Raw genomic sequence first — 27,193 nt, 5'->3', positions numbered from 1 at the left:
TTGGAACCCTTTTTCGGGGCGCTGGTTGCTGCATGGGCATCCAACCAATTTGGCCGTCGAGCAGGAATTTGGCTCGATGTCACACTGCTGGCAATTGGCGTAGCCATCCACCGGCTGCACCGAGGGACAGCGCCTTTATCGTCGGCCGATTAGTCGTGGGTGCAAGCAGTGGCCTTCTCAAAAACTCCGCCCCGCTACTACTGAACGAAATTACCTATCCCGTGGCCAATTCTCCCTTCATATGCGGCTATTATTTCGGCGCCTTGATCGCCGCTTGGGTGACATTCGGCACCCACGTCTTGGATCCCTCTGGGCTTGGTGCATTCCATCAATCACGCAGATTATTTGCCCGGCACTCACTCTTCCTGACCTCCTCCTTTTTCATGAGAGTCCTCGATGGCTTGTCTCGGTATATTGCCGATTATCGGACCGCTTTTACGGCTTACAAACGGCTGGGGGTACTAGTTCTTCAGTAGTCAATCACCAGATGATCAAGATCCAGCAAACGCTCGATATGGAAGAGAAGTATGTGAAGTCTTCAGGGTGGCCATAGATGATCTCCACGCCTGAAAATCGTCACCGCTCTGTATTACTGTCTCTGGGGTTTTATGCTCAGTGGGTTGGTAATGTGGTTTTTAGCTACTACCTGAGCTTTGTCCTTGACAGGATCGACATTACGAAGACTCGCGATCAACTGCTCATCTCAGGATGTCTCCAGATCTGGAATTCGGCACCTACGATTTCTATCCCGAGAGACGCGGCCATACACTGGAGAATATGGCCGTCATATTTGATAAGGAAGCTAGTGATGCCCGTGCATTTTCGCAGTGACGGACGGAAAGGCTGGTACTACCTATGGCAGCACGGAGCAGGTTGAAAGGGTTTAGGATTGGTCCCTAGGTATGGATTATTTTACATTTTATTTGAGTATAGAGCAAATAGAGGTCATCAAGATTCTTGAGGGCATTAATTCTCTATTCTTTCTAATTTATGCGTCTCTTATCATTATCACTATGCGGTACTGTGTGAGTGTACCTTTACTGGGATATACATCTTTCCATGGCTGAAGAAACATTTGGGACACTTCGATATGCAGTGTGCTCACATACGACAATTTTTTGACGCGAATAGTGAGTCTATCTGTCAAAATATGAAAAATCTCATATCGGTCACTCGGCTCTAATGTTTGGCTCTCGAAGGTCTCGTATGAATTTAATACAGATAGTCTATTTCATTAAAATTTTGTTTCATTTTTCTAAATACAATTACCAAGCACAATGTCCACCATCGACGCGCAAGTCAGCCCCAGTCATGAAACTGCTCCCATCGCCCAGCATGAAAAGAACGGGAGCACGGAATTCGTCCACTGTGCTCAGGCGATAAAGCATGTTGTCGCCAATCCACTGTGATTCCATTCCAGGCTTCTGCAAAGCCTCAGCCGTAGCAGCTGTGCGGATATATCCGGGAGAGAGCGAGTTGACACGAATGAGAGGAATCTCAAGCCTGGAGCCCCACTCGGCAGCTAGGGAGCGCGTGAGCTGGTGGACGGCGGCCTTGGATGTGTTGTAGCCAGCAGTATCGACACCCTAGTTGATTTTATTAGCTCACGATTTCAAGTCTCAGTCTGGTTCCAGAACATACCTTGTTCACACCGTATCCGCTCATGCTCGCAACCAAAACCATGCTTCCAGTGTTGTTCGTCCTTATCAACTCCCGAGCCGTGGCCTGCGCAATAAGGAATGTACCAGTCACGTTGATATCCAAGACCTTTCTGAAAGAAGATGCTGGGAAGTCGGTCGCAGGACCATTTCGCGAAAGCCCTGCACAGGTAACAAGACCCTTAACCGGATATCGCAGCGTGGGGATGAACTTGGCAAAGGTTTCGGAAACCGCATTCTCGTCGGTCACGTCGAGTTGGTAGTATGAGAGTCGGCGGTCGTACTTAGCTGCGGCACTTTCGACTTCGCCTGTTGACAGTTTTAGAGGTGTGATTAAGAGCGACACGGGTGAGGGTGTAAGACCTACCCCAGTTGGCCGCAATCGGCGTAGGGAGAAGATCCAGACAAACGACATCGGCGCCGCTCTCGAATATCGCGATGGCGAGTGTAGTTCCCAGGAACCCAGTTGCGCCAGTAACTGCAAATTTGCGATCAACGTTGGTTCGTAGCGACGTCAAATTTCATTGAAAACCCACTTATGACGGTGCGGTTATCAAGACGGAACAACTCCGACACAGGTCGCGACGGGCCTCCCTGCGAAGGCTTTGGCTCGCGGTATTGATTGGCGTGTACGTTTCCCTCACTGGTCTGGGGCATTGTGATGGCTGTGTTTTGGCGGTTGTCGGATCAAATGAGCGACCGAGTCGTCGTCCAGAGTCTTCAGTTTTTATAATTGGAAAAGCGACTGAGGAGGGATCCCGTGATCCCAAAAATATACATCCCACCTTTCCCAACCCCGCACGACTTTGTCCCGCCAGGTCTTGCGGAATAGGCCGCCCGTTCATCGAGCTGGTCTGGTCTGGGGCGAGCATAGGTGGAGAACGTGGAGATCAAATCTCGTGTCGGCGGCCCTTTTTGCGTCGGGCCGTCAGCACGCCGAGAGTCACGTTTGGGCGACATGCAGAAGTCCGTCCGTTTGCGATGCCGGATTTGTTGTGTTGGAAGCTATCTAATGTGATCGTACGTAAAGGAAAAGGCATTTACATCTCAAGCCTCCAAACAGCTTGCTAGTGTGTTAGCTTGGTAAAAAAGCTATTTCAATTGGTTACTGCTCTTACAAGGGATGACTACTTTCGGTGTTCATTTTGGTGTTCATTTTGGAACCAGACATATAATTTCATAACCTTTTGACCTATTCTTTTATCTAGTTTATGTTTCCCAGATTTCCGACCTTCTTACACGTAAGCATTCACCCAAAAAAAATTTTTTTATACAGTATGTGTAAAGGCACGACGAATCGGCGATAGTAGGGTGATGCCCCGGTAGAAGGAGATAGTCGAGATCGCACGTTTCACAATACCGTCCGGCATTAATTCAAACATCTTCAAACATCTCAAAAAGCTCATCGCAAGGACCAGAAGTCCCGAACCGGTCAATGCCAAATTGCTGGTGGGAATAACGCTCCCAGCCCACGGTCGAAGCAGCCTCCACGGACAGAATAGGAATGTTGTCGGGCCGTGCATCCAGCCTGTAGGATCCCTCTTGCCAATCAAAACCTTCAAAGCAGAAGACCATGGCAAGAATATTTTGCTTCTGCAGAGCTGCGGCAGCTTCAAGACAGATGCTAACTTCCGAGCCTGTTGAAATACGAGTGATTTGAGCATCGGTCTGCTCAAGCACAACATATGCACCGCCCATTGCTCTATCAATTGGGGGACCCGGGAAGTTGCGGCATTTTTTGGCGTGTAATAGCAAGAATACTGGGCGTCTCCTTTGCCCTGAGAGCAGCCAGGTAAGCCGCACTCATCTCATTTCCATCGGCTGGACGCCAAGCCATGCAATTCGGACCATTGCATGGTCTCTCACTCCGTACTAGGGAAAGCAACCAGACAGGTTCCCGATCCCGCATTCAGGATGCTGAAAATAGACCTTGTCATTTCAGCGAAAGTTGTTGGGACTGATCAAATTGGCCGATCCGGATATCAGTTCCGGAAGAATTTTGTTTATTCTCTCTAGAACAGTGTCAGAAAGCTTGCGAGAGGCAACTGCAGCATCTCCTGTAGCATAAAACGGAAACTTTTCTTCCAGGTTATCAGGAAGCTTAGCTAGAATGACGGATCAACTCAGCATGTGTCACAGGATAGCCCTGGGCGTATTTTTCGAGCTACTTGTTCCATCTTGCTCTTTGCTTCTGCCCTCCTCTGTATGCTCTTCATATAAATCATAGATTTGCTGTGGCGCCACATAGCTCTGGGCAGGGTCAAAGCCAATTGCTTCTTGACTTGATCAACATCATCCTTTTTCAAGGGGTTGCCATGCACACCGCTGGTGCCTTGAATCATGGAGCCAAATCCAACGTTGTAGCAAGCTGATCATAGAAGGCTTGTCCGTGACATCCATACATCGCTGAATCACTATCTTTCACGACTTCAACGTGCCAATTGTAAGCCTCAAATCGCTTTTGGGCGTCTTCGTTGAAAGTGCATTTGATATCGCCATCTAAGCTTTTTTGCCAGTATGCTTGAAGTTGGCTGTGGAAATTTGTGCACTTACCGATAGAGATCTTGTTATCGTCGTAGGTACAAACCAGATTTTTAAGCTTCAATTGGCCGGCACGGGAAGCAGCTTCACTTGCCAAGCCTTCCATAGCACAACCGTCGCCGAAAAAGCAGAAAGTGTGATTACTGATCAGATCATAGTCCGGCTTGTTGAAAATGCTAGTCGTGTGTGCTTGGGCGATTGCCAGTCCCACCGCATTCGCAAAGCCTTGGCCCAAGGGACCAGTTGTCACCTCGATCCCTGGTGTTTCGTGGGATTTTAGGTGGCCGGGCGTGATGCTGTGCAGATTCTGGGATGTTTTATCAACTGAAGTCTCATTAAAACACTTCTCTCAGGATGGCACTTTGGAACTTCTGATGTCAGACCTGCTCAAAGTGCCGAAAAGATGCAGAAGTACATCTTGAAACATACATTGGTAAATGTTGCTAGTTTTCATGTCAATGGATTGACATTTTGGGGTATATGACGCTGAGAACTCACGATAGAACAAATATATGTCTCTGTTGATCCAGCTGGGATTTTGGGAATTGAATGACATAAACCAGTTGAAGAGGAAAGACATGAGCAGCGGGAGACATACCCATTGGAACTCCGGGGTGCCCTGAGTTTGCGGGGAAGGTTGCATCGACCTAGATATCGGAGAACAGGTTAGCTATTTGATCAAGCCGGAGACGTTGCTGTGTTGTATATTAGATATACGACTGACCGCTAGAGTGCGGATCGTGTTGATCGCCAAGCAGTCAGTCTCAGAGTATCCCATCTTCGAAGCAACGCAAATGGACAGAAAATAGATATTCAACCAGAATCGAAGCCAAAGAGGTTGTAGACGCAAAAAATGTCAGCATGGTTCTCGCAAGCACTAATTATATACTTCAGGTTTCGGCCAGTCCTATCGTTCACGGTGGGTCTCCCTAGGGTAGGTCCCATTCCATTTCCACATATCGTGACTAAAGTCATCTGGAATCCACTCTCTAGCCAAATTCAACGGAACCTTAAGTGATTTGGAAGACAAACCGTGTCTTCGAACCCGTAGTATCACTGCTAACGGACCAGATACGGTCCGCTCGGTCGGCATCGCAAGAAGGTCTCCATGCGGCGTCGTGCAGTGTTCTAGGCTGCGCTGTGTCGAGCCGATGGAATTCCCGGCAGCCAGAAGGACCCTCCGGCAGCTGGAGCTTGGGCCGATCGGCAGCGCGGCTTGCAGCCGGCAGGCCGCCTTCCGCCTCACATTTGCGAAGAAAGCAGTTGACTTGCCAATAACAACGCCTTGATCTTGTTTCAACAAACCTCTGAACATTGCAAGTGACCCAATGGATAGGGTTTCCAAGACTCAAACCCCACCATGGGCGTTGTATCTGGAGGGGCAGAAAACTGACCCCGTGTCGCTGTGCTCCGAGGATTAAGTGAATAGGTATAAAAGTGTCCAGTCGCAGGACCAAATGATAGCGCCGTATCTCCCTTTTGCAGATTTTTGATTCATCGAATCTTCAAAATATCCACATACACCATGACCGTCTCTACCGCGAGACTGCTTGAGGGAAAGCTGGCCATTGTGACCGTTGCCTCACGAGGCAAGAGCAAAGCATTCTTTAATCTGCCAACTCGTTCATCGTTAACTCCGGCGAGATAGACGTTGCGGTGTTCAAAGATCGCCGATAAGGGTGCAGTGGGACTCAAGTCATATCACCCGTTAAAATTATTTATACGCACCAAAGGCGGAAAGAACTTGTGACAGAATCAACTTGACGAAGTGGATGCCTTTCGAATCTTGGTCTCACAGTCGATGCATGCCACAGATTTGTCTTTATCCTATGGAGGTATCGAACAGAGCTATTCTTCTCTATCAAGTTTGACTGCCATCAACCTGGATGAGAATCTTAACTCCTTCACCCTTGCGGGCTGCCTCCCAAGCATCAGGTGCCCGATGAAATGGGAATATCTTGCTAATGAAACTTTTCAAGGGGATTCTGCCTCGACTGACAAGGTTCGAGGCGAGCTCAAAATCACCAGGGCCATAGCGGAAACACCCCTTTACAGTGATCTCTTTCTCGCTCATGACGACCAACGGAAAATCGACCATCTTCTTTCCCAGTCCCACTTGGACATATGAACCACCTCTCTTGATCGCCTCAACACCCATTTGCACGCAAGATTCCACCCCCGTCGCCTCGACAATAACATCAGCTCCCTCTTGAAGGTGCTTCTCAGCGGCCAAGGCAGCGGCATTTTCTTCTACCGACTTGGTCACGTCAAACTTGTACGTGGAGACTCCTAGCTCCTTTTGGGCAAACAAAAGTCGTTCCTTATTGATATCGACCACGAATATCCGACCAGCTCCAAATTCTCGCGCCACTGCACAAGACAGCAGTCCTACTGGACCTGATCCGAGAACCAAGGCATCTTGTCCTGGCTTCAGCTTTGCGAGCCGAAGACCGTGCACCGCAACAGCAAGTGGTTCGAAGATCACGCCTTCGTCGAGGCCCATGTCGTCCGGAAGCTTATAGCAAAGATCACCTGGAAGGCGAAAGAATGTCGCCAGCGTACCATGCACAACGGCTCCAGGTCCGGGACTTGCCGCGAAAGTCATATCTGGGCACAGGTTATACTTCCCTGCCAGGCAAAATGAGCAGTGTCGGCAGGGAAACCCAGGCTCGATGGCGACACGATCGCCGACTTTAACCTTTGTTACGGCAGATCCAACAACTTCAACCACACCAGAGGCTTCATGGCCCAGTGTCACTGGGCATCCGGGTCGCACCATCTCGTTGATTCCTCCGTGTGTCCAGAAATGAACCTAGTTAGTGTCAGTGAGATGGCTCGCGAAGATCTTCAGAACAACTTACATCACTGCCACACACACCGGTATATGCGATGCGAATCAGAACATCTCGAGGATTGTCTTCGATGGAAGGTACGGGAATCTCCTCAAATCGAGCATCTCCAGCTCCGTAAAGGAGACAGGCATGGTTTTTCTCCATCGACATGTTTTGTCCAGACAGAAATGGGCTCGATAATATCGAATATCCGTGATCAGTTATTCTCGCTGGGAGAGCTCTGCTTTTATGACATCTGACATTCTCAGGCTCGGCATTCCCTCCATGGCTCAACACGGACCACCACACTGCATCTCCAATCGGGCTGATTGCGGCGACGGCGCCGACACGGCCCGCACGAGTCTTGTGGCCTGCGTGGGAAGAACGCCGATCCTCCGCGTACCAGCTCCGTGGGGAAATCTTGCTTTCATCCCAATACCCTCAGGCGGCATGCTATATAAGGCAGGACATTCCCTTCCGATGGCATTCTTGTCACAGTACATGCTTTCATCTTTCGCGACCAATCCTCGAGATTGAAGTGTTTTTTTACTCACCACTTTTATCCGTCATGTCCAACATGAACGCGCCGGATCTCGGCAAACGAACGTGGTACCGTACGACTTTTTTCAATGTCTCGGTTGTCGCAGTATGCGCCTTCATCGCTCCAGGCCTATGGGCCGCGATGAACGGGCTGGGCGGCGCAGGTTCGGCAGATCCGTACTATGTGAATGCCGCCAACGCCGTGATCTTCTGTCTACAGTTCCTCGTCTGCATTTTCGGCAGTTCCCTCATTGCGAAAGTCGGTTTGAAGTGGGCTTTTGCATTTGGCATGATCGGATTCCCTATTTACGCTTCCAGCGTCTACTGCAATATCAAACTCGGCAATAGCTGGTACATCATGCTCGCATGTGTGATTGATGGAGTCTCTTCGGGGATGTTTTGGTTGACGGAGGGAGCGATTGTGCTGGCGTATCCGGAGAAACACCGACGAGGAAAATACCTGGCTTATTGGCTGGCTAGTCGCATCGTCGGTCAGATGATTGGAGGAGCTGTTACTCTCGGAGTAAACGCAGACAATAAAGAGAAGGGGCATATCAGTGTGCAGACATACTTGGTCTTCATTTCGATCCAAGCTATTGGGCCATTTATTGCTGCGATGCTTTCTTCGCCGGAGAAAGTCCAGAGGTCGGACCGGTCAAAGGTGGTAGTCAATCTACCTCAAAGTCTCACAACTGAACTCCGGGCTATGTGGAAGCTACTCGGACGCAAAGAGATTCTCCTTCTCCTACCCATGATCTTCCAGAGTGTCTTCTCCGAGGCGTTCTTCTCTACCTACAACGCAACTTATTTCACAGTGCGATCGCGCGCCTTATCTTCTCTGGTTGCGAGCACTTGCGTGATCATCGCCAACTTTCTGCTGGGTTTCTTCCTTGATTGGCGTAAGCTGACCCTCAACACCCGCGCCGTAGCTGCTTTTGTCATCATCTACGCATTTGAACTATCGCTCTACATCTATGCGATGATCATCAACAAAGAATATGAGCGTGAAGCTACACCTCGAGTTCTTGACTGGACCGACGACGGTTTTGGACGCGGTGTCTGCGTGTATATTCTCATGCTCGTTGGATTCAACCTCATGTACGACTATCTCTACTGGCTCATCGGTACGATCAATCGTGATGGCGGTGATATTGTTCGACTGAGCGCCGTTGTTCGGGGTGTCGAGAGTGCTGGTCAGGCCATCTCCTACGGCATCAATTCAATCGATACGTTCAAACTCTCAGGTGCTGTTGCTGTCAATCTCTCGTTCTTCGCGGTCTGTATTGTTCCATCTGCCTTTGTCATTTTCCGAATTGGCATCATTGATGGTGTCAAAGTACACAACATCCAGCAGGACGAGGCGTTGCAGGATCCTATGGCTAGGAACGAAACTGGGGCAGGTTCCCCTGACATTGTGGATGCGCCCGGTGTCAAGGTCGATGACGAATCATGAATCTATCTAAGTACCTGAGAAGAATACAAGGCTTAGCCCTTCGGTTCATTTCTACTGCAACCACATTTGCCTCTACAGCATTTCAGGTCTCAATAGAAACAGTTTCCAGATGCATTCGTTTCATCATTAGTTATGTACATGAAAATCGTTCAAGCGCTGTTATAATGCTGCCCCAGTCCGACACTGTAGAGGTGTCGTAGTAGCCGACTATGAAGCTTTAGAGCATGCTTCTGGTCCCCATTTATCATTGCCTTTTCGACGTCCGTCGAGCCAATATCCTTAGCAGGACTTTCTTGCATAGGCGGCTTCAACTCAATTCGACTATCAGGAAGTCAGTAGAGGTTTTTCAGCATACAGAAAATTTCAACATACCATACTGGACAGCTCCAGCTCCGGAAAAGCCAATCTTGGATACAGGCCATATGATATTGGTGGTCGCAGGGCAAGACACGCAATATTTGATTCTTGGCGAAGTCCTCTGTGCAGATGGAGCAAGTAGTATTTCGCACTTTCTTCATTTTCTCAACCGCAAAATCATCGGAGTCGACGATGCTTGATGATCGCGAGTTGGGATAAGATTCTTCGCCGTCATATTGAACAACAGGGATGGTCTTCAAAATTGATCTGGTTTGATGTCGAGATTTGTTTGGATACCTCTTATAGTGGCGTGTACGAAGTATGAGTATTGCAACTCCCAGGATAATTGCAATGCCGCCAATCGCTGAAACGACGTAGAGTGTGATCTTTTCAGGTTGGGTGAGGCCAGCGCCTGATGTCGCTGAAACTGCTCTCGCAATAATATCAGACTCAGACACTGGGAGAGCGTCTGCTTGTGTCAAGTGCATGGTAAGTGACAGTATGCAGAAGGCGAGTCTAGAAACGCGTGGTTGAGAAGTCACCGTTGAGATGTTGGTGCGGACAGAGCAAGACGGAATGAATGTTGCACCTCGTTGGCGAATTTCGGTAACAACAAAATGAATTATCTCTCATTCTTTTGACACCGTGTATATAAGTCGTTCATGTGCATTGTCATTGTCGAAGAGGCAACCAAAAGGCGACATCAAATTTTCTCGCTCCTTTTAATTCCCACTGCGGGCGAGTTCGCCCGCTCACCCGCGCGCCAGCCCAAAAAACTCACCCGCACCAAAACATGGAAACCCCGCAGAACAAGCTGATTGTGAGTCAATTAAGTCGATCGGAGGTCTGATCCAACTGATATTATCCAATTCCACCTGATCTTTATTACGCCAGAAATCTTAAATGGCATGCAGACGCGAACATGGCATACTCGGATTCTCGGGCGGCGAAAACCCGGGAGCCGAAGAGCTGACACGGAGATCCACATTCATATAGCGTTTTTATGGGCTTATTCTGACTAACTAGATCATATCATTGATACGCATGGTAAAAATGCTCGTTCATTGTTGCTTGAAGGCGACGGCATCTGTGACTAACCTATGCAAGCCAGTGAGGGGACCTTCGAGGAGGCATTGTTGTTTCCCAAGCGCTCATGACTTTCACTAGCAGGGCGTCCTGTCCTCTCCCTGCCACGGCTGACATCCCAAATGGCCGATTATTGTAGTCCAAGTATCCAAGAGGCATTCCACAGACAGGGTATCCTGATGGTGCAGGTTAGCGAGTGACTCGACAGTAATACAAGATAAAACCTACCCCCAGCTGCAGCTAAAGATCTTAAGTTGCTGTCTGTCGGACCGATGATAACATCAACTCCGTGCTCTTGAAGCACTTTTTCAATTCCCCGATCCCTTGCGACCTCTCTGAGATGGGCCAGATGCCGCTCGTACTCTGCGGGAGAGGTGGTTTGGTCCTCGGCCTTGGTAAAGAAGTCTTGTCGTGGGTGGGCTAAATAAACGTAAATAAGACGGTCCACTTCTGAGGATATAATATCGTTGGCAAGCGTGTGTGTTGTACGTACTTGGAGGGAGTTCAATGTCGGCATGTTTGTTGTTGTACTCGATCACGTCCGCGAGCGATCTGACTTCGCTCTCTTCAAGGTCTTGCAGGTACTCCCCGAGGCTTCGCTTCATATCCACCACTAAAGCAACGGATTAGAACATTACTTTGTCGAATCTGTATTAATTCTTTACTCACGCCAAATCAACAATTCGCTGTTTTGATCGTCGAGCACGAACTCTTTGGTCGAGATTAAATCAACATTATCCACAAACTTCTTCGATTTTTGTTTGATAATATCGTAGGCTAGACGGGCATCCCGACTCTGTACTGGTATTAATTATGAAAACAATCAATAGTAATCGCGGAAGACGCTTACCATCTGTGCCTCCGTTTCCTCAGCCGGCTTGTTTTGAATGCTGTCAGATTTCCATACAGAAGGGTCAAGAACTGCAACAGAAATGTCTGACCACGATCCCGTCAAGCTTTTCGTAAATGACTCTTCAGGATTTTTCGAGGCTAGGATATCTAAAATATCAACCAGATCACCAACGGACTTCGTCATCGGTCCAGCTGAGTCAAATAGGTTGGATATAGGGATGATGCCCTCTTGAGAAACAAGTCCAATTGTCGGCTTGATAGTATACAACGCTGCTCGGCCAGAGGGGCATACGAGCGATCCATCCGTTTCTGTGCCGATTGAAAACGGTGCGTATCCGGCAGCCACGGATACGGCTGATCCTCCGGAAGATCCTGAGGGGTTCTTTAATGTTGATCAGCAATCAATCAGGGCCCTGAGTGCTTATTTACTAAGCATACCGAGTGACCTTGGCTTGGGTCTTCAGGGTCAAGCCCAGTTGGGACATAGGCGGGCTGCGTCTGTCCCCCGACGGCGGACCATCCACTTGGCATATCGCTGCCTCTGCTTTCTTGTCAGCAAGGGAGCATAGTGGCGAGAACAAAGTGTCGATCTTACCGAGCATTTGCAAATTCCTGTGCGATGGTTAGAACAAACCCGACTTTCACGAGGGCCGAGGGCTTTCAAAATAGACTCACGCTGAGATTCGCCTTTCCAATGATGATGAGACCCGCATCCACAAGCTAGAAATTGCTATCAGCGCCATTACTCTTTAACCCGAGATATTGTGGACACTCCCGTACTTGGTCGATGATCTTGGCATTTCTCCGAGGCTTGGAGCTTAGAAGCGAGAAGCTTCCGGCACTCGTCGGAAGGCCGAAACTCGGATGTGTTGCGATGTTGTCCTGAAGGAGACATCAGTGAGGTGGAGGTGGTCTCGTTACGGTCGCAAGTGGGCCCTCACCTTGATCGTGATGGGGATGCCGTGGAGGGGACTCCGAATCTTGCCCGATGCTCGCTCCTCGTCAAGCGATTTGGCTGTCTTCTCGAGGATCTCCGTAGAGGTTGTTTGGATCATAGCGTGGAGGTTTCCGTCGAAACGCTCGATCTGGGCGACGTAGCGTCTCACCAGGTCGAGACTGGTCACTTTTCCATTCTCCAGCAGGGTTTGAAGGGCTCTGGCGTCGATGCTCAGGACATCGATTTCTTCTGCTCCCGTCATAGTGTTCTTGGCCTTCGGTGTTCTCCTGCTGGGTCAACCTGTGGGGTGCGATAATCTTTTCGTTGACTGGAGAAGCGGGAGGCTGGCATAACGTCTGGACGGAGGTATTGCTTCCCTTTAAATGTTGATCGAAGGGCTGGTGGAGTCGGTTTGGGGTAGGTGGAACAATATGGAGGGCAGGTGGGGAGTGAAGGAGCCCCGCGGCCAAACATCGCGAGGCGGGCTTGGACCTAGCTTGATAAATGCAACCTTCCAGCGAAACAAACCCACCTGCGTAATCTGCGCAATCGCACGCTTCTCTTCTCTAACCTCGTCACCATGCTAATGGTGCCTTACTCCCCGGCTCGATATTATGTTCTCAAACAATTATGCGAATGGTGCTCAGCTATTACCCTTCGTTTGACACGCACTACCAGTATGCGGGGAGTCGTCATCCCACTTGGTGCTAGAGTTCCGATTTTCCTCATCCGGGAGGCATTTCCCAAACGAGATAATATATATACAATGACTAAGGGGAAAGCCGGGGTTGACCCAGCGATGGATGCGATTTAAGCTTCAAGTGTCAAACTCAACCCCGTATCTGGCACGAGCCAACTGACCTCAGTGTTGATGTCATCGCACGACCCCGACTTTTAATTACGAGCATCTTCGCATTCAAATTCATATATTCAAGGGACGGTATTTAGACCGTTCAAGACTTACAACAATATTTATCATGATCGGCCGGCAGTGCGTCGTGCGCTTTTTGCAAGGGGTGTGTGCTTCCGTGTCTGCCTCTGCCGTCTGCCCACAGCGACGACTCAAAAGACTGATTTCTTCACTAGCAACGCGGCCCGTTTCGACAGCAGCTACGAAGACTGAGTCTTCTGGAATACCGCTCGCATCAGCTCCTGAAAGATGTATGAGTGCCCCACACAATTCATGATAGTGGTGGTATTCTCATCGTGAACAGTTTCAGATCCCGGTACCCCAGGGATCGGTGGTGACTAGCCCTGAAGAGGCCAGAGATGTGGTATCCAGTATCAGTCAGTCAATATCGACCATCCTGCACAGCACGTGGCGCTGGTCTAGGCTGGTAATGGCTTACACTTCTTCGCAACCCGAATAGATGCCCCGTCGATGGTAAAGGCGCAAGTTCTTGCCGGAGGTCGCGGCAAGGGCAAATTCACTAGCGACGGCAATAGTGGAGTGCGCATTGTATCCTCGTGAGTTCCGCTCAAATAGCAATGGTCTTGATCTAACGTTCCCCAGGCCTACCCAAGCATTTGAAAGCGCCTCCAATATGCTCGGCCATAACCTGATAACGAATCAAACACCGCCCGAGGGCCTCGTCGTGAACAAGCTATACATCTACAAAGCCATCGATATCGCTGATGAGTTCTACGTGGCCATCACCTTTGACCGAGACCGGTATATGCCTGTGCTCCTCATATCCGATGACGGAGGAGTCAACATCGAATCGAACGCGAGTAGATTACAGCGTTTTTGGTTCCCCTTGCCTCACGGAATCGGCCCAGAGATAACTGCCTACATTCAAGCCCAGTTCGGCTTTTCAGACCCAGAAATGGCGCCAATCAACCACATCTTACACCAGATGGTGAAGCTATTCCAGGCAAAAGACGCGACTCTCTTAGAACTGAATCCGCTTGTGCGCACCCCTGACGATGAGTTCTTCTGTCTCGATGCCAAGTTTAATTTCGACAATTCTGCCAAGTTCCGACAGCAGAAGCTCTTTGCTATGGAGGAGCGGTTACCGGAAGAGGAGGATGAGTATGAAGCCTCCCAGTTAGGTCTTTCTTATGTCCGTCTTGACGGAAATATTGGGAATATTGTGAATGGAGCTGGTCTTGCTATGGCGACTAACGATCTGGTTACTTTATTTGGTGGAAAGTGTGCTAATTTCTTGGATGTTGGTGGTGGAGCAACCAAAGAGACACTGTCGAAGGCTTTCGAGATTCTCAACAAGGATACCCGGATTAAGGGGGTCCTCATCAACATCTATGGCGGTGCGTTATCTGAAACAGATACTGTGGGATCTCGGACTAACTTGTTAACAGGAATTGTTCGCTGCGATATGATTGCCGAATCTATCATCGCTGCCGCCGCCTCCATGGGAGGCTTTAAGGTTCCAGTGGTGGTTCGTCTGCAAGGTACAAATAGCGATAAAGGTTTAAAATTGGTAAAGTCTCCATGTCTCTACCCCAAGATACTTTAAGCGCTTCTACTAAGCTACTGGTGCCATAGATTGAAGAGTCTGGCTTGGAAAATTTGAATGTCGAACCCGACTTCGAGCTAGCTGCTGAAAGAATCGTCAATCTCACAGGTGATTCGTCGTGATTATTCGAATACAAATTCTCCTTATCACACTCCTTTCCACTTCAGTGATAACTATGCACAATGATGTCATCATCTACACGAAGCCTTTGTTCTATGCCACTGTCAACTGTAAAGGCCAAGACAACTGGAAGAATCTCGGCTCGCAAGGCTTTCGGAGTCGCCGTAGATTGAATGCCTCATTTGATTAGAAATCAACGCCAGAATATATTAATCCAAGCTGCAGCTGTGTATCTATTGGACGCAATGTGAGTGCCAATAGTGCCAAGGGGTGTTCAGGTGGGTCAGGCAATAAGCTTAGTAGATCTTCTGAGCACGCACCATATCCCGGCGGCAATTTCAGCTTTCATCTCTCCACCCCCTTCTCGTTTCACCTCAAGCCCTCCTTTTTCCAAGATCATCCCGGTTCAAAATGCCCCGGAACGAAAGCAGCATCGAAATCGCAGCCCCGCCGTCCAAGGTGCGGGAGGTGGTTCGTGATTTCTCAGCGTACGGATAAGAATCTAAACAAGGGGAGCTAACAACGTGATCTCCAGATTCTCAACTTCCCTGCCCTTTCCGAGTGGCACAAGGACCATATCCGACGCATTGCCGTGCAGGATAAATCCAAGAACCCAGAATCATTGGTACCCGGCGACAAGCTCGACGTCGACATCGAGGGAACGAAATTCGTGGCAGAGGTGAAGGTGAGTTTACTTGAATCGCAGGAAACATTCTCGGCCCTGCCCCCAAGAATCCAGCTAAACACCCATACCCAGGAAAATTCCGAGAACCTATTCGCCTGGCAAGGGCCCCCCGTCTTCACCGTCGCTGGTTTTCGCCAATTCAAAATGGAGCCCACCAAGGACGGCACGGCGACCATCTTCACCCAGTCGGAGGATCTCGAGGGCTTACTGGCGTGGCTCATGAGCCCATCGCTATTGGGCAAGAAGATGAAGGCTCACTTCGACATGTTTAACAACGATCTCAAGACTCGGGCCGAGTCGACTTGAGGGCGTAAGCTAGCTGCAGCGCCTTTGTCGATCGCGATCAAAGGGGGGTCCTGCATGCCTGTCGGCATAAATGCCACTCTTCGTCTTGTGCACTGTCCACGCACCTCCGCGGTCGCGATTCTAGTTTGCGACCGATGTTTTTGTTTTAAGATATCCCATGATGTACGTGATTTGAGAGTAAATTTGCCATGGGAATTTTATGTGTATACAAGTCATCCCAGAGTGCTTACGCTCAGAGGTGTTCATCCACGTCCAGTCGGGTTGCAAGGGATACAGTCCCAACATTTTTCTACTTTCGGCGCCCAAACATGGCGTGAGCCCAGCCGCTGCTCGGCCAATGGATGGACCAGTGCCGAGGGGAATACTGGTAGGGCTGTAGGCAGAGGGCAGGGGGAGGAGATGATGCTCAAGAAAAGACTTGTTAAGAAAAAGAGACAGGTCTGGGCTGTATTCATACTGCGACAAAAAGAAATTCATGAATTCAAAAAGGTTGTGGATGGCGTTTGTTGGGACGGAAGTGAAAAAAAAATAAAATAAAAATAAAAAAAGTAACCTGGAGTGGTGGTGGTGATGGAGTGCGAGTGGCTCCAAAAAAAAAAGAATTGTAGTTGTCACACCAAACAGCCAGCGTCCTGGTAACAGGCCGGTGTATTCTGGCGACGCCATCCCAGGGCGGAAATGTCTCTGCAGAATTTCTTCCCTCAAGGGTCATTTCCAGGACTTAATGCCTAATAGCGTCGGGGATTACTCGCCCGAGTATTAACGACATCCCCAGGATTCGTACCAGGCACCTTTGACCTGCTGGCATTGCTGCCGAAGCTAGGTTGCCGACTTGGCGGTGAGCCTTCCACTAGGTTATCCATGACAGATTATCGAAAACCTCCCCATTTTGTTTGATATCCTCAGCATTCTCAGTCTACATTCGACCACACAACACCGTTTTACACTTTCCATCTTTTGAATTGCTGCAGTTTCATCTGTGTTCTTGTTTTGATCTGAATTTCTCTATATCTGTTGGGCGGAAAACTAGAATACAAGCAAGCGTCCCAACACACCGCCTATGCCGGTCGCACCTGGACAGGCATGTGAGGTGATATATATCGAGTATGGATCTCTGCGATCAACTCACACTAGCTGGAGGTTTCTTTACTACATGTATATACCACTGCAATAACACCCGTGAGGTTTTCAAAAACTTGAAGGAATATCAAACGTCTTCGATTTACTCCGAAAGACGATTCGGGAACATAATATCCGCCATTTTCACCCGCGGCATTCCCTGTGCCATACTGAATCCATTCGTCACCGCGAGACTCATTGGCGCGCGACCGAGCAACATGTTCGTCGTGACCAGTGAACATGAATTGCTTCGATACAACCCCCACTCCTGGCTCCTCGAAATGGTCACAGGTCGAATTCGGCGCCTCTGTCCGGATGGACAATGGTACGGAGGGTCCACTCTCTATGTTTTTCTTGCTGCAGGTACATTTGTTCGTTTCCTCCATCTCGTACCGTATGACCTTTGGCTGCAGGAACAGACTATCTACTGGAAAGAAATAGCGGAGCTTCAGCGAGACGAGGACCGAATCCACGAACTCCTGAGGCAGGTTGTCTACCTGTGCACGCTCCCTCCGCAGACCTGAATCATTCAGTCAGGTTAGAAGAAGATAAAGGATACCGCCGCTAGTCTGTATGACAAGGCGGGGCCGATTTGATACAGCAAGGGGGCTGATCTAGCAAGCGTTGACTTATGCGGGCGCTTATGAATGGAGTTAAGTGGAAGGTCGCTTGTGCTGAAACGAGTGCTCCTCCCAAAGCCATGTGTATTGATAACCTGCAGTATTTACCAATCAGAAAATTCTTCAAGACTTCCATCAAGATAAGCGTAGGGATTTCCTTGGTTCATTATTGTTCCAGAGGGGCTCTAGAAGTCCGCCGGCGCCAGGGTATAAGCCAGGGCTACCGTAAACATCCTGGTGAGGAGAGAGGATCGAGAGACGTGAATGGCTCTAAGCCCGGAATCGTAGCAACTATTGGCCGTGGTTTGACGGAGAAGTATGTCGCACAGTCCTCTGCTGGACACTGCCACACCGGATACCCCAGGTTTGCACTCGTCCTTGTCCCTGGCGGAGGTTTGGTGGATCCAGGAACCAGCGAACCACGCATCGAACGAGTCCAGTTGGGCATGACCTCCTCAGCCCTAAGCGTGTCTCGGATTGGCCCGCTGCCCTGGTTTCTTGTCGGCGGCCATGGATGCGCCAGTGGGATCGATCGCGGACGTGACGTAGTTGGCAGACTGGGCGTCCAGTCGAAGTGGATGTGGTGCGAGTGGATCAGCGCACCTCTGAGGATTCAAATGCGCCGATCGGTGGCACCCTCCCTCGCCATCCGCTCCCTCGACTTCTTCTCCCCGTCACCACTCTCTGGAGGTGTTCACACCATGCCACCCTTCCGCAATCTGCTCAATCGAAAGAACCAGCCTAATGGGGCCGACGCCGGGGGTTTCGACGAGAATCACCTCTCACCCCATCCGCGCCCGGGTCCCATCCCGTCGCGCCGGAGTTGCGACGGCGAGCCTAATGAGTATAAACTGAGCGGTAAGAAAGAACCTCAAAGCCTCTTGCAGACCTACTGAGCCCTCCAGATCTACAATCGACGATCAAGTATACTGACTTGCTTACCAGTGGTCAACGATAGCGGCGTTTATCTCCCGGTACGGCCATACTTCACATCCCCGCGATCGCATCGCAGAACGCGAGTCATGTTCCTTGACAAAGCTCCCGCTAAACGGTGAACAGCCTTCCCCGCCAGAGAAGCAAAGCTTCTGGCACAGATATCCCGGATCCTCGCGATCCTCGAATAACCACCGCGACCTGGTGGACGAAAACGAACCCTTCTCAATATCCCGCGAATCTTTCGACTCCTACCGCCGTTCATTCGTACGTCCATCTTCCCAGCAGAGGGCCAACCCGCCAATGTGAAGGGTACAATAGCATACTGATCTCTGATCTTATAACAGGACATCTCCGCCCGATCCCCAATCCACCACCCCGACGCCGCCCCATCCCGTACCTCCCTCGACTCCCGCTTCTGCCGCATCAACTCCCTCGCGAACCGCTCCACCAGCTTCGAGAAGCCGCCCTCGATGGAAGAAGAGACCTTTGAAGAAGTAGGCCTCAACGACGAAGTCAAGCCCAAGAAAAAGGGCCTCTTCGCCCGATTTGGCGATAACTCCGGCGACGCGCAACACTCCGGCTCCAAGTCTTCGACCTCCTTTGGGTTCCACATTCCCGGTAGGAAGCGCGGGCAAAGCGGGGGTGGATCGGAACTGGGCGCCATGAAGACAGGTCCGCCGACATCGACGGCGGAGAATGGCGAGTGAGATTCTGCATGACTGATGACATTTCTCTTATGTTATTGTACCATTGCTTGGTACGGGCCGAGAGGCTGATTTATGGCGTTATGGGTTGGTTTCTACTTGGGTTGATTCTACATATCGACCGGTGTGATATCATCATGGCACAACATTCGCTGGTGGATGGCCCTGGAATGGGCTTTCCAGGTATTGGTCTGTTTTCCTTCATTTGTACATTTTTCTGTTACATTTTACCATTGATCACATGGACTGCTCATAATCACGAAGCGAGCTCAGTTCCCTGTTGTGGATAGATGAGATTCATCTTTAATCTACGGTCCACGATTCTACTAGAATTAAGGTAATCTTGTTACCACCTTTCTTTATTACCGTAGAACACACTTTTGAACAATATTCCAAGTTGTTCTTTAGTCGGCACCGCAGCGGCCCATCCGATTTGATCGTCCGCTTATCAGTGCAAACTGTGCAAACACCGGCAAAAAAGTTTCCTCCGCCCGCGGCCAAAAAAAAATATCCACCAGCACTGACGGGCATCTTCAGGTCGGAACCCCACCAGTCGCAATTCTATTCTCAGTGCAGGGACGCCAGCTCGGTCGCTGCCACATTTACTCAACATGGCTGGAGTGAAACGCCGCGTCGAATCCGCCGAGAACGGCAATGGAAAGCGGAGCAAGAGCTCCGCCGCGAAAAAGTCCCAGCCTGCTGCGCTAGTGAAGAAGTCCTCTTCTAAGAAGGATGTGAAGCCCTCCAAGGGCGACAAGAAGAAGGCTCCGAAGAAGAAGATTCAGGAAGAGTCTGAGGACGATGACGAGGATGACTTCGATATCGATGATGTTTCGGATTCCGGAGACGATCTTGATGTGATAGATGAACCTCCCGAGGATGTCGAGATGGATGATGTCGAGGAGGACGATAGTGAGGAGGAAGAGAAGAGTGATGGGTCTGAGAAGAAATCCGCCAAGGAAGTCCAGGCGAAGAGTAAGTTGATACCCCTGCGTCTTTCACGTCAATTTCTCTCCAAGCGATTGGGACGATCCAAGCGAATCAAACGATTCAAGCGACCAACAAACACTATCTTTAGGTAATGCCTCGCGCGAGTCTCACGCCAAGCAAAAGGTCCTCCAGCAGGAGCGCAAGGCCGCCAAGCCGAATGCCGCCATGATCGAACGCTCAAAGAAGCTGTGGGAACAGCTGCGCCGCAAGTCCCACGTCCCGCTCGAGCAGCGAAAGAAGCTTATCAAGGAATTGTTCGAGATCATTATTGGCCGGGTTCGGGACTTCGTCTTCAAGCACGATTCCGTTCGAGTTATCCAAACCGCTCTGAAATACGGCAACCTTGAGCAGCGAAAGCAGATTGCACAGGAATTGAAGGGAAACTATCGCGAGCTGGCCCAGAGCCGTTACGGCAAGTTTTTGGTTGGAAAGTTGATTGTGCACGGTGACACTGAGACCCGCGACATGATCATCCCCGAGTTCTACGGGCACGTGAAGCGTTTGATTCGACACCCCGAGGGATCGTGGATCCTAGACGATATCTACCGTACAGTTGCGACAAAAGAGCAGAAGACCCGTCTTCTGCGCGAGTGGTATGGGCCCGAGTTTGTTCTCTTTCAAGATGAGAAGGAAGTTACTGCCGACCTTCCCACGATTCTGGCCGCCCATCCTGAGAAGCGATCGTCCATCATGCACTTCCTCCACGAGCTTATCAACCAGTTGGTTCAGAAGAAGAGCACTGGATTCACCATGCTTCACGATGCTATGTTGCAATATTTCCTCAGCACAAAACCCGGCAGTACCGAGGCGAACGAGTTCCTGGAGTTATTGAAGGGTGACGAGGAAGGCGATCTGGTCAAGAACTTGGCTTTCACACAGTCTGGCTCCCGCTTGATGTGCTTGGCCTTTGCCTACGCCAGCGCGAAGGACCGCAAGCTGTTGCTACGATTCTACAGGGATACCGTCAAGGTGATGGCTGGCGATCTGTACGGCCACATGGTGCTTCTCTCCGCCTACGAGGTGATTGATGACACCAAGCTGAGCAGCAAATCGATATTCTCCGAGCTGCTGAACCAGAACGATACTGAGGAGGCCCGTGACAACGAATTGCTTTACCAGGTGACCGATCTGACCGCTCGTATCCCCGTGCTTTATCCATTCACCGGCGACCGCGTCAAGTGGCTCCTCCCTCCACTGGACCGAGAAATTCTGGCCGAGGTCCGCGAGATTCGGAAAGAGACCTCGAAGAAGGACCCGGCCGTGCGTCAACAGGAACTGGCCAAGGCCGCCTCACCCACCCTCCTTGCATTCATCGCGGCCCGCGCCGAGGCTCTCCTGGAAAGCAGCTTCGGCTGCCAGCTCATCTGCGAGGTGCTGTTCTCTGCGGATGGTGACAAGACCGCCGCCCTGATGGCCGTGGCCCAGGCTGCAAAGACCGACTCTGAGTCCCGCGACTCGGCGGCATTGGGTCGCGCGCTTAAGTCCCTCGTGCAGGGTGGACCATTCAATCCCGCGAAGAGGACCGTGGAGAAAGTGCAGCCTCTGCTGAACTTCCACGGGTTGCTGTACGAGCAGATCCGCGACGACATTATGAAGTGGGCGACTGGCCCCAACGTATTCGTGATCGTGGCCTTGGCGGAGTCGGATGACTTTGAGCAGAAGAACGAGCTGCTGAAGACACTCAAGAAAAACAAAAAGGCGCTGGAGCAGGCCTCGGCGTCGGGCAAGGATGGTGACAAGCTGGGTCCGACGGCCAGCGGAGCCAAGCTGCTGCTGGAGAAGCTGTAAGGGCTGTGCAGTACAGCCTTGTATTTTTCATTTTCACATTCAGGTGTTATTTAATATGTACCTTAAGGTAAAGGGAATGAATCAAAAGCATGTTATTCGACTCAAACTCGAAATTGAGACTGGAGCCGAGCTCCACCCGGTGGAGTCTTGTACCGGCGGATCTCAGGGGTTCGTTCCATCCGATTGCTCGATCCAGCGACACTGGCTCCTTGCCTGCACCCCTTGAGGTGTGCAGCTGATGCAGTGAGTCGATGTGTGCAGTAGATGTATGCGTTGCCATGTAGTGTGTCTGCCGTGCGTAGTGTGCCGTGCCGCGTTCGAAGTTGAGAGGAAGATAGTCCAAACCGGTGGAGGCCGTCATTTAACCTGACGAGCTAAAAAAGTCTATGAGCTTCTCGCCAACCACTATTGATGCTTCTCTCTCACCATCTGCACCCCAGCATCGACTCTCCACGACCGCTGTCACAGCTGTCAAACAAGCAATAGTCCGTGAAACTGCCATGGTCATTGCGAATCGCACGTTTATCATTCGACAGTGTAACGCCTTAGTTGATAGCGACACCCTCACGCGCGCCCGATCAGGTAATGATCCCTCGACGCTAAACCCCATCCTCCGTTAGGGGCAGCTTTTTCAGGGACCGTTTGAATTGCAACGACTCGCTCTTCTCTCCTGCTCCTGTCACGCCTCACACCCGCGCCCCAGGGCCACCGTCCGCATGCCCTCCCTCACCCTGACTGACCCGGACATGATCCTGCCATTCGATGGCAGCGAGCGCGAATCCCAAACGCCCTCCCCGCCCTCGCAACTCGTCTATCTGACCAACCTGAACGCCCGCTACAACGCCGCCGAACCCCATGCCGGCTCGCTGTCCAGCAGCAGGCCCAAGAAAAATTTTTCCCGGCACTGGACCCACGACGACCTGAGCACGAGCGCGAGTCGCCGGCTGTCTGATATCGGAGAGGAATTGTCACCGGCGCGCTCGACCAGTTTCGAAGAACAGGAGGAAGAGGAGCACATGCAGGAGGAGCAGGTCCAATCTCATGGCCAGCATGCGGGATACTATGCTGGGCATGAGCAGGGACTCGCGAGCTCACCTCTTCTCCCGGATTCGACCGAGAAAGACAATGCCAGTAGCTCGAGTTCGACGGTGAGTGCGGGGAGCGCACGTGGTAAGGATGTCTCGTCGCAAAGTGCGCACGAGCAGGTCTCGAGCCAGCAGCAACGCCATGAATATGTGCAGCCCAGTGGGCTGTCGGGCAGTGGAGCCGCCAGTGCAAGCGCGAATGTCAATGGGCACACGATGCCCCCCGGCGCGCCTGATTCCAGTGTCATCGCGTCCGCCGCAAAGGGCAAAGGACCTGGCGAGGAGTTCTCGTCGGCGATTTTGAGTAGCGAAGCAGAGAGGATTTTGGATAACGCGAAGAAGCGATTGACTGTGCGTGAACTATACACCTACCCCCGCCACGGTATTCTGGAATGCTGACTTTAATTCACCGTATAGTTAATGGAAGGCAATCTGAACCGTGCCCGTTCATCGGTGCGTTTGACACCCTCGCCCTCGCCCTCGGCGCCAGGGACGACGTCGCCCATGGGAATGCCAGCCGGAGGATTGTACCGTTCGATCTCCAAGACCGATCGTCGCGGCTCAATGCTGCGTCGACAGTCGCACTTGCCGTCCAAGGATGTGTCGACCAACCGGCACTCGCGCGTGCACAGCGAGACCAATTTTCCGCCCGAGTCGAGCTTGTCGACTGACACGAAGCGATTGTCTCGCTCGGTCAGCGCAATGGGCTCAAGTAGCTCGACCTACCATAACGACGACCGTTCGTTTCACTACGAGCCGACGAGAGCGTATTTGACCCATCGCGCGTCTATCTCTTCCATGAAACCACCCTACATTGAGCAGGAAGCGCCATCGCAGGAGCAATCACCGCAGTCTCCGCAGTCTGGGCGATCCCCGGTGGCTACTCATTCGCCAGTGTCAATCTCTTATGATGGAAGTGGCTCCTTGGATTCGCCCCAGGGACTGGGTATCTCGTCTGAGGACGAGTCCAAATCCACCAATGGTGGAGACTTCAGCCCAGTCTATAGTTCATATGGTCCACCGAGCCGCGCTCAATCCCAGCTGCAGGTGCGGGATCTCCAGTACCAGATGAAGGGCTTGCATATCAAAATTTCTTCTCTCAAAGTCCGCACCCAGGAGGACAATCTCCGCCGGCGCAGTCTGCAGAGCCTCCGCACACCCAGCCCCCTGACAGCCGCGGATCCTTGGTTCCAGAACGCCCTCGAGCTCCGCGAAGGCCAAAGCAGCCGCGGATCTAATGCCAGACGGGACGGTAGTTCCGAGTACGCTCGGGAATCTCGTCCCCAGAGCCAGAACCCGGCCCCCAGCAAAGAAACGCCTCCGCAAGAGACTGACGAAAGCCCCGTGGAACAACAACCCCAGTCCAAGCGCTCCAGCTCAGACTGGCAGTCCCAACAGCCTGTTTACCACCATGAACGAGAACAATCGACTGCACAGAGTATGTACGAAGATGCCGAGGAGGGTGAATACGAGGGCGAGATTGATCGGGAAGCTCTGGATGAGATCCTGCGCGAGCCGCTGGATGAAGATCTGGAGAGCTCTGTACCTCATGAGGAACGCGAGGACGCTTTCGATTATGAGCACTTCATTCTTCATAGTGCACTGGGAAACTTCTCTCATCAGCTTCGTCGCCCGAGTAATGCCTCCCACGAATCGGCTGAGACGACTCGACCAATGCGGCCGGTCCGACATTCGCGCAATAACAGCGCAATGTCCGACTCCACCGTCGCTACCTTTGCTACTGCGACGGAAGGTGAACCCATACCGGAGGAGGGAGACGACATTGACGATATGCTATACTGGGATCGCCGGTTCAACCATGGTATGTAATCCGTTCTTAAATGACCAGAGAAACCGTCGAACTGTTGACCCTAACCACCTCCTAGAACTGCGCCATCGCCACGCCCACGAAGAAGACCCCATCATGGAAGAAACTGACCGCTCCGAAACCCCCCGCGGGCCCCGAGGAGACGACGACGGCGAAATCACCCCCGTCGGAAGCCAGTTTTACGACGCGAGCGGCCGATCCTCATCCGCCACAGCAGGCTCCGCAACCCCGACCTCTCTCGTCTCCTCGCTCGTCTCAACCGTACGAGCTGCCTCCGCCTCAAGCCCACACCAAAGCTCCACCCCTACTTCGGGCGGCATCAACGACGATGACACCCAGATGCTGGAACAACTGTTTCAGAGCCTGGGCAATGTCTGCATGGACCTCCAGGCTATCACCACCTCCCCCGATCCAGATATGAAGACAGCACGGGTGCTGCGACGACGATTGGATGCGGCGAGGAGAGTGCTGGATGGAGAACTTGATACTTGATGGCATTTGGACATTTTAGACTTGATCTGCGCAAGATGCATTATTTCCTTGGACCTGATTTGGTCACTCCTTCCTTTCTCTTTCTTTTCTATTATGATACCCAGTCTTCATTTTCTCTTCTTTCTTCTCTTATGCTCTCCTTTGATCGATATGATTTCTTTCTGTGCATGGTTGATCCATTGAATGTTGGCCGGGATGTCCACTGCCCCTTATCTACATATGAAATTGAGGATGTGAAGTTGATGAGCCACTGGAGCTGTAACGGCGCTTTCCACTTGTCGATTGGCCGACACTATCCGTAGGCATGAGGTCCACCTGTCTCAAGGCTGATGGAGATCTTCGGCTAATGTATGAATGTTCATTTCCAAGCTTTGAAACGCATACAAGGTGTGCATATAGAGCTCGCCCACCAGAGGCCTGCTGAATGACATTCGTAGGGCATGTCAGCATGATACTACGATGTGGCTGAGTGCTGAAGAAGATCGCCGGGCTCACCACATCCATGGATGTGATAGGACGTGCCTCAGGAAGAGACCCACCTTCACGATCTATAAAATGCCCCACCAAAATACTTCGAGTGAGAGAATCCTGATACTGTAGTGAATAGACTTGAACGTATAGCGAAATGCCACTAAAGAGACTGATTTAAACTGTTGGAAGATGGTCAAAGTAACTTGAGTCCAGCAAGTTTGCTGTGAGGCCACGCTGAAGCATTCCTGGATTACGGAGATCAATCGCTTTTGAAGAATGGAAAAAGGCAATGTAATACAGCTTGTTGTGGACTGGGGATCCTCACCATCCTCACTGGACTTATTCTACTCTGAGGAGTCGGAGACGGAGAGCGTATTGTGCTCCAGTATGGAAGCGTACCGGACGCCGCGCACCAAACACACAGCCTGCGACGCACTCACATGCCACTACCGCGTACGAGGGAAAGAAAAAGTGGCAAAAATTCCAAGTAGAAGTTCAAGAGTGTCTCCAGCTTCCAAGTAATGACCCACTTCAAGATCATCAGTCTACCCACGGACAGCGCTCGCGATTATCGAAGACCCAATCCTCCTTCCCTCGGTTACCACACACCCTCCCCCCCCCACCTAGCAACTGTCAACCGTAGAACTCCGTAGAATTATTTTAAAGGAAAGTTCCGTAAAAGTAGTGGCGTGACTCGCCTCGCAGGTCTCGCTTGGGCACGTGCTCGCACAATGGGCGTTTAAAAGGGAAGGAACTCCAAGGCAACCGTACCCCTCCTCCCGCCATCTCCTTCTCTCCTCTCCCACTCCCATCTTCCACTCTTCTCCCACTCTCATCCATCACTCTTCTCCCACTCTCATCCATCAACCCACCACAGGTAATCCTGTTCATCCATCAAGGCTTTGCCCACCATGCATTTGCTTGCTCATCGGCCCTGCATGCGGCCACTGAGGCTTCACTCGCTGTGCCTTCCCTCCCTGAGGCCTTGCTCACTTGGGCCTTCCTCCATCGAGGCTCGCTTCACTGAGCCTTCCCCCCATGAGCCTTCATCCACTGAAGCTTCCTCCATCGAGACCCGCATCACTCGAGGCTTCTTCTAGGGAGCTTTACTTAACTGAGCCTTTGCTCACTGGCCTCGCTCACTGAGCCTTTCTCACACGGGCTTCGCCCGCTGAGCCTTCCTCCAACGGAGCTCACTCACTTGAGCCTTGAGTATGCTCTGCCTGTGGTACTACCACAGTTTGCCAGGACAAACATTCTCTGCGTGCAGCAACTTCCAGAGCTCATCAAGGCTTTTGACTGTGTTTCCGCGTTTCT

The 27,193-nt window shown here is 51.2% G+C and overlaps 13 protein-coding genes across 13 annotated transcripts; 7 read left to right on the top strand and 6 right to left on the bottom strand.

Annotated features, from left to right (window-relative positions):
- Window positions 1-32: 32 nt before the first annotated feature.
- N7532_005885 (sugar transporter (hexose transporter)) lies at window positions 33-553 on the top strand (the record flags this gene model as incomplete). Its single annotated transcript, XM_056618379.1, has 2 exons — window positions 33-458; window positions 488-553. 2 exons carry the CDS (start codon window positions 33-35, stop codon window positions 551-553), a joined length of 492 nt encoding a protein of 163 aa, XP_056474538.1.
- Window positions 554-1,265: 712 nt separating this feature from the next.
- Window positions 1,266-2,315, bottom strand: N7532_005884 (uncharacterized protein; the record flags this gene model as incomplete). Its single annotated transcript, XM_056618378.1, has 4 exons — window positions 1,266-1,586; window positions 1,642-1,967; window positions 2,026-2,136; window positions 2,195-2,315. 4 exons carry the CDS (start codon window positions 2,313-2,315, stop codon window positions 1,266-1,268), a joined length of 879 nt encoding a protein of 292 aa, XP_056474537.1.
- A 717-nt stretch (window positions 2,316-3,032) lies between these two features.
- On the bottom strand, window positions 3,033-3,356 carry N7532_005883 (uncharacterized protein; the record flags this gene model as incomplete). Its single annotated transcript, XM_056618377.1, has 1 exon — window positions 3,033-3,356. The coding sequence occupies one exon, from the start codon at window positions 3,354-3,356 to the stop codon at window positions 3,033-3,035; it is 324 nt and encodes a 107-aa protein (XP_056474536.1).
- A 640-nt stretch (window positions 3,357-3,996) lies between these two features.
- N7532_005882 (transketolase) lies at window positions 3,997-4,977 on the bottom strand (the record flags this gene model as incomplete). The annotated part of the gene is made up of 5 exons (XM_056618376.1): window positions 3,997-4,157; window positions 4,212-4,506; window positions 4,629-4,642; window positions 4,798-4,846; window positions 4,924-4,977. The coding sequence occupies 5 exons, from the start codon at window positions 4,975-4,977 to the stop codon at window positions 3,997-3,999; spliced, it is 573 nt and encodes a 190-aa protein (XP_056474535.1).
- Window positions 4,978-6,060: 1,083 nt separating this feature from the next.
- Window positions 6,061-7,201, bottom strand: N7532_005881 (NAD(P)-dependent alcohol dehydrogenase; the record flags this gene model as incomplete). Its single annotated transcript, XM_056618375.1, has 2 exons — window positions 6,061-7,011; window positions 7,061-7,201. 2 exons carry the CDS (start codon window positions 7,199-7,201, stop codon window positions 6,061-6,063), a joined length of 1,092 nt encoding a protein of 363 aa, XP_056474534.1.
- A 397-nt stretch (window positions 7,202-7,598) lies between these two features.
- N7532_005880 (uncharacterized protein) lies at window positions 7,599-9,023 on the top strand (the record flags this gene model as incomplete). The annotated part of the gene is made up of 1 exon (XM_056618374.1): window positions 7,599-9,023. One exon carries the CDS (start codon window positions 7,599-7,601, stop codon window positions 9,021-9,023), a length of 1,425 nt encoding a protein of 474 aa, XP_056474533.1.
- A 149-nt stretch (window positions 9,024-9,172) lies between these two features.
- N7532_005879 (RING-H2 finger protein) lies at window positions 9,173-9,868 on the bottom strand (the record flags this gene model as incomplete). Its single annotated transcript, XM_056618373.1, has 2 exons — window positions 9,173-9,344; window positions 9,396-9,868. The coding sequence occupies 2 exons, from the start codon at window positions 9,866-9,868 to the stop codon at window positions 9,173-9,175; spliced, it is 645 nt and encodes a 214-aa protein (XP_056474532.1).
- Window positions 9,869-10,478: 610 nt separating this feature from the next.
- Window positions 10,479-12,517, bottom strand: N7532_005878 (uncharacterized protein; the record flags this gene model as incomplete). Its single annotated transcript, XM_056618372.1, has 10 exons — window positions 10,479-10,642; window positions 10,695-10,886; window positions 10,960-11,079; window positions 11,136-11,262; window positions 11,317-11,700; window positions 11,757-11,859; window positions 11,914-11,930; window positions 11,994-12,038; window positions 12,099-12,200; window positions 12,260-12,517. The coding sequence occupies 10 exons, from the start codon at window positions 12,515-12,517 to the stop codon at window positions 10,479-10,481; spliced, it is 1,512 nt and encodes a 503-aa protein (XP_056474531.1).
- Window positions 12,518-13,636: 1,119 nt separating this feature from the next.
- Window positions 13,637-14,854, top strand: N7532_005877 (uncharacterized protein; the record flags this gene model as incomplete). Its single annotated transcript, XM_056618371.1, has 4 exons — window positions 13,637-13,722; window positions 13,769-14,523; window positions 14,575-14,654; window positions 14,762-14,854. 4 exons carry the CDS (start codon window positions 13,637-13,639, stop codon window positions 14,852-14,854), a joined length of 1,014 nt encoding a protein of 337 aa, XP_056474530.1.
- Window positions 14,855-15,263: 409 nt separating this feature from the next.
- On the top strand, window positions 15,264-15,843 carry N7532_005876 (SRPBCC domain-containing protein; the record flags this gene model as incomplete). Its single annotated transcript, XM_056618370.1, has 3 exons — window positions 15,264-15,323; window positions 15,388-15,537; window positions 15,610-15,843. The coding sequence occupies 3 exons, from the start codon at window positions 15,264-15,266 to the stop codon at window positions 15,841-15,843; spliced, it is 444 nt and encodes a 147-aa protein (XP_056474529.1).
- Window positions 15,844-17,202: 1,359 nt separating this feature from the next.
- Window positions 17,203-17,486, top strand: N7532_005875 (uncharacterized protein; the record flags this gene model as incomplete). Its single annotated transcript, XM_056618369.1, has 2 exons — window positions 17,203-17,287; window positions 17,326-17,486. The coding sequence occupies 2 exons, from the start codon at window positions 17,203-17,205 to the stop codon at window positions 17,484-17,486; spliced, it is 246 nt and encodes an 81-aa protein (XP_056474528.1).
- A 797-nt stretch (window positions 17,487-18,283) lies between these two features.
- N7532_005874 (uncharacterized protein) lies at window positions 18,284-22,000 on the top strand (the record flags this gene model as incomplete). Its single annotated transcript, XM_056618368.1, has 6 exons — window positions 18,284-18,440; window positions 18,528-18,556; window positions 18,642-18,782; window positions 18,863-19,190; window positions 19,844-20,159; window positions 20,242-22,000. The coding sequence occupies 6 exons, from the start codon at window positions 18,284-18,286 to the stop codon at window positions 21,998-22,000; spliced, it is 2,730 nt and encodes a 909-aa protein (XP_056474527.1).
- Window positions 22,001-22,716: 716 nt separating this feature from the next.
- Window positions 22,717-25,405, top strand: N7532_005873 (uncharacterized protein; the record flags this gene model as incomplete). The annotated part of the gene is made up of 3 exons (XM_056618367.1): window positions 22,717-23,436; window positions 23,503-24,907; window positions 24,972-25,405. 3 exons carry the CDS (start codon window positions 22,717-22,719, stop codon window positions 25,403-25,405), a joined length of 2,559 nt encoding a protein of 852 aa, XP_056474526.1.
- Between the last annotated feature and the right edge of the window lie 1,788 nt (window positions 25,406-27,193).

The sequence above is a fragment of the Penicillium argentinense genome, assembly GCF_028826775.1.
Source record: "Penicillium argentinense strain IBT 30761 chromosome Unknown utg000005l_segment0_segment0, whole genome shotgun sequence".
NCBI lineage: Eukaryota > Fungi > Ascomycota > Eurotiomycetes > Eurotiales > Aspergillaceae > Penicillium > Penicillium argentinense.
Note: the sequence above shows the minus strand (reverse complement) of the source record. Positions and strands in the feature narration are given on the sequence as shown.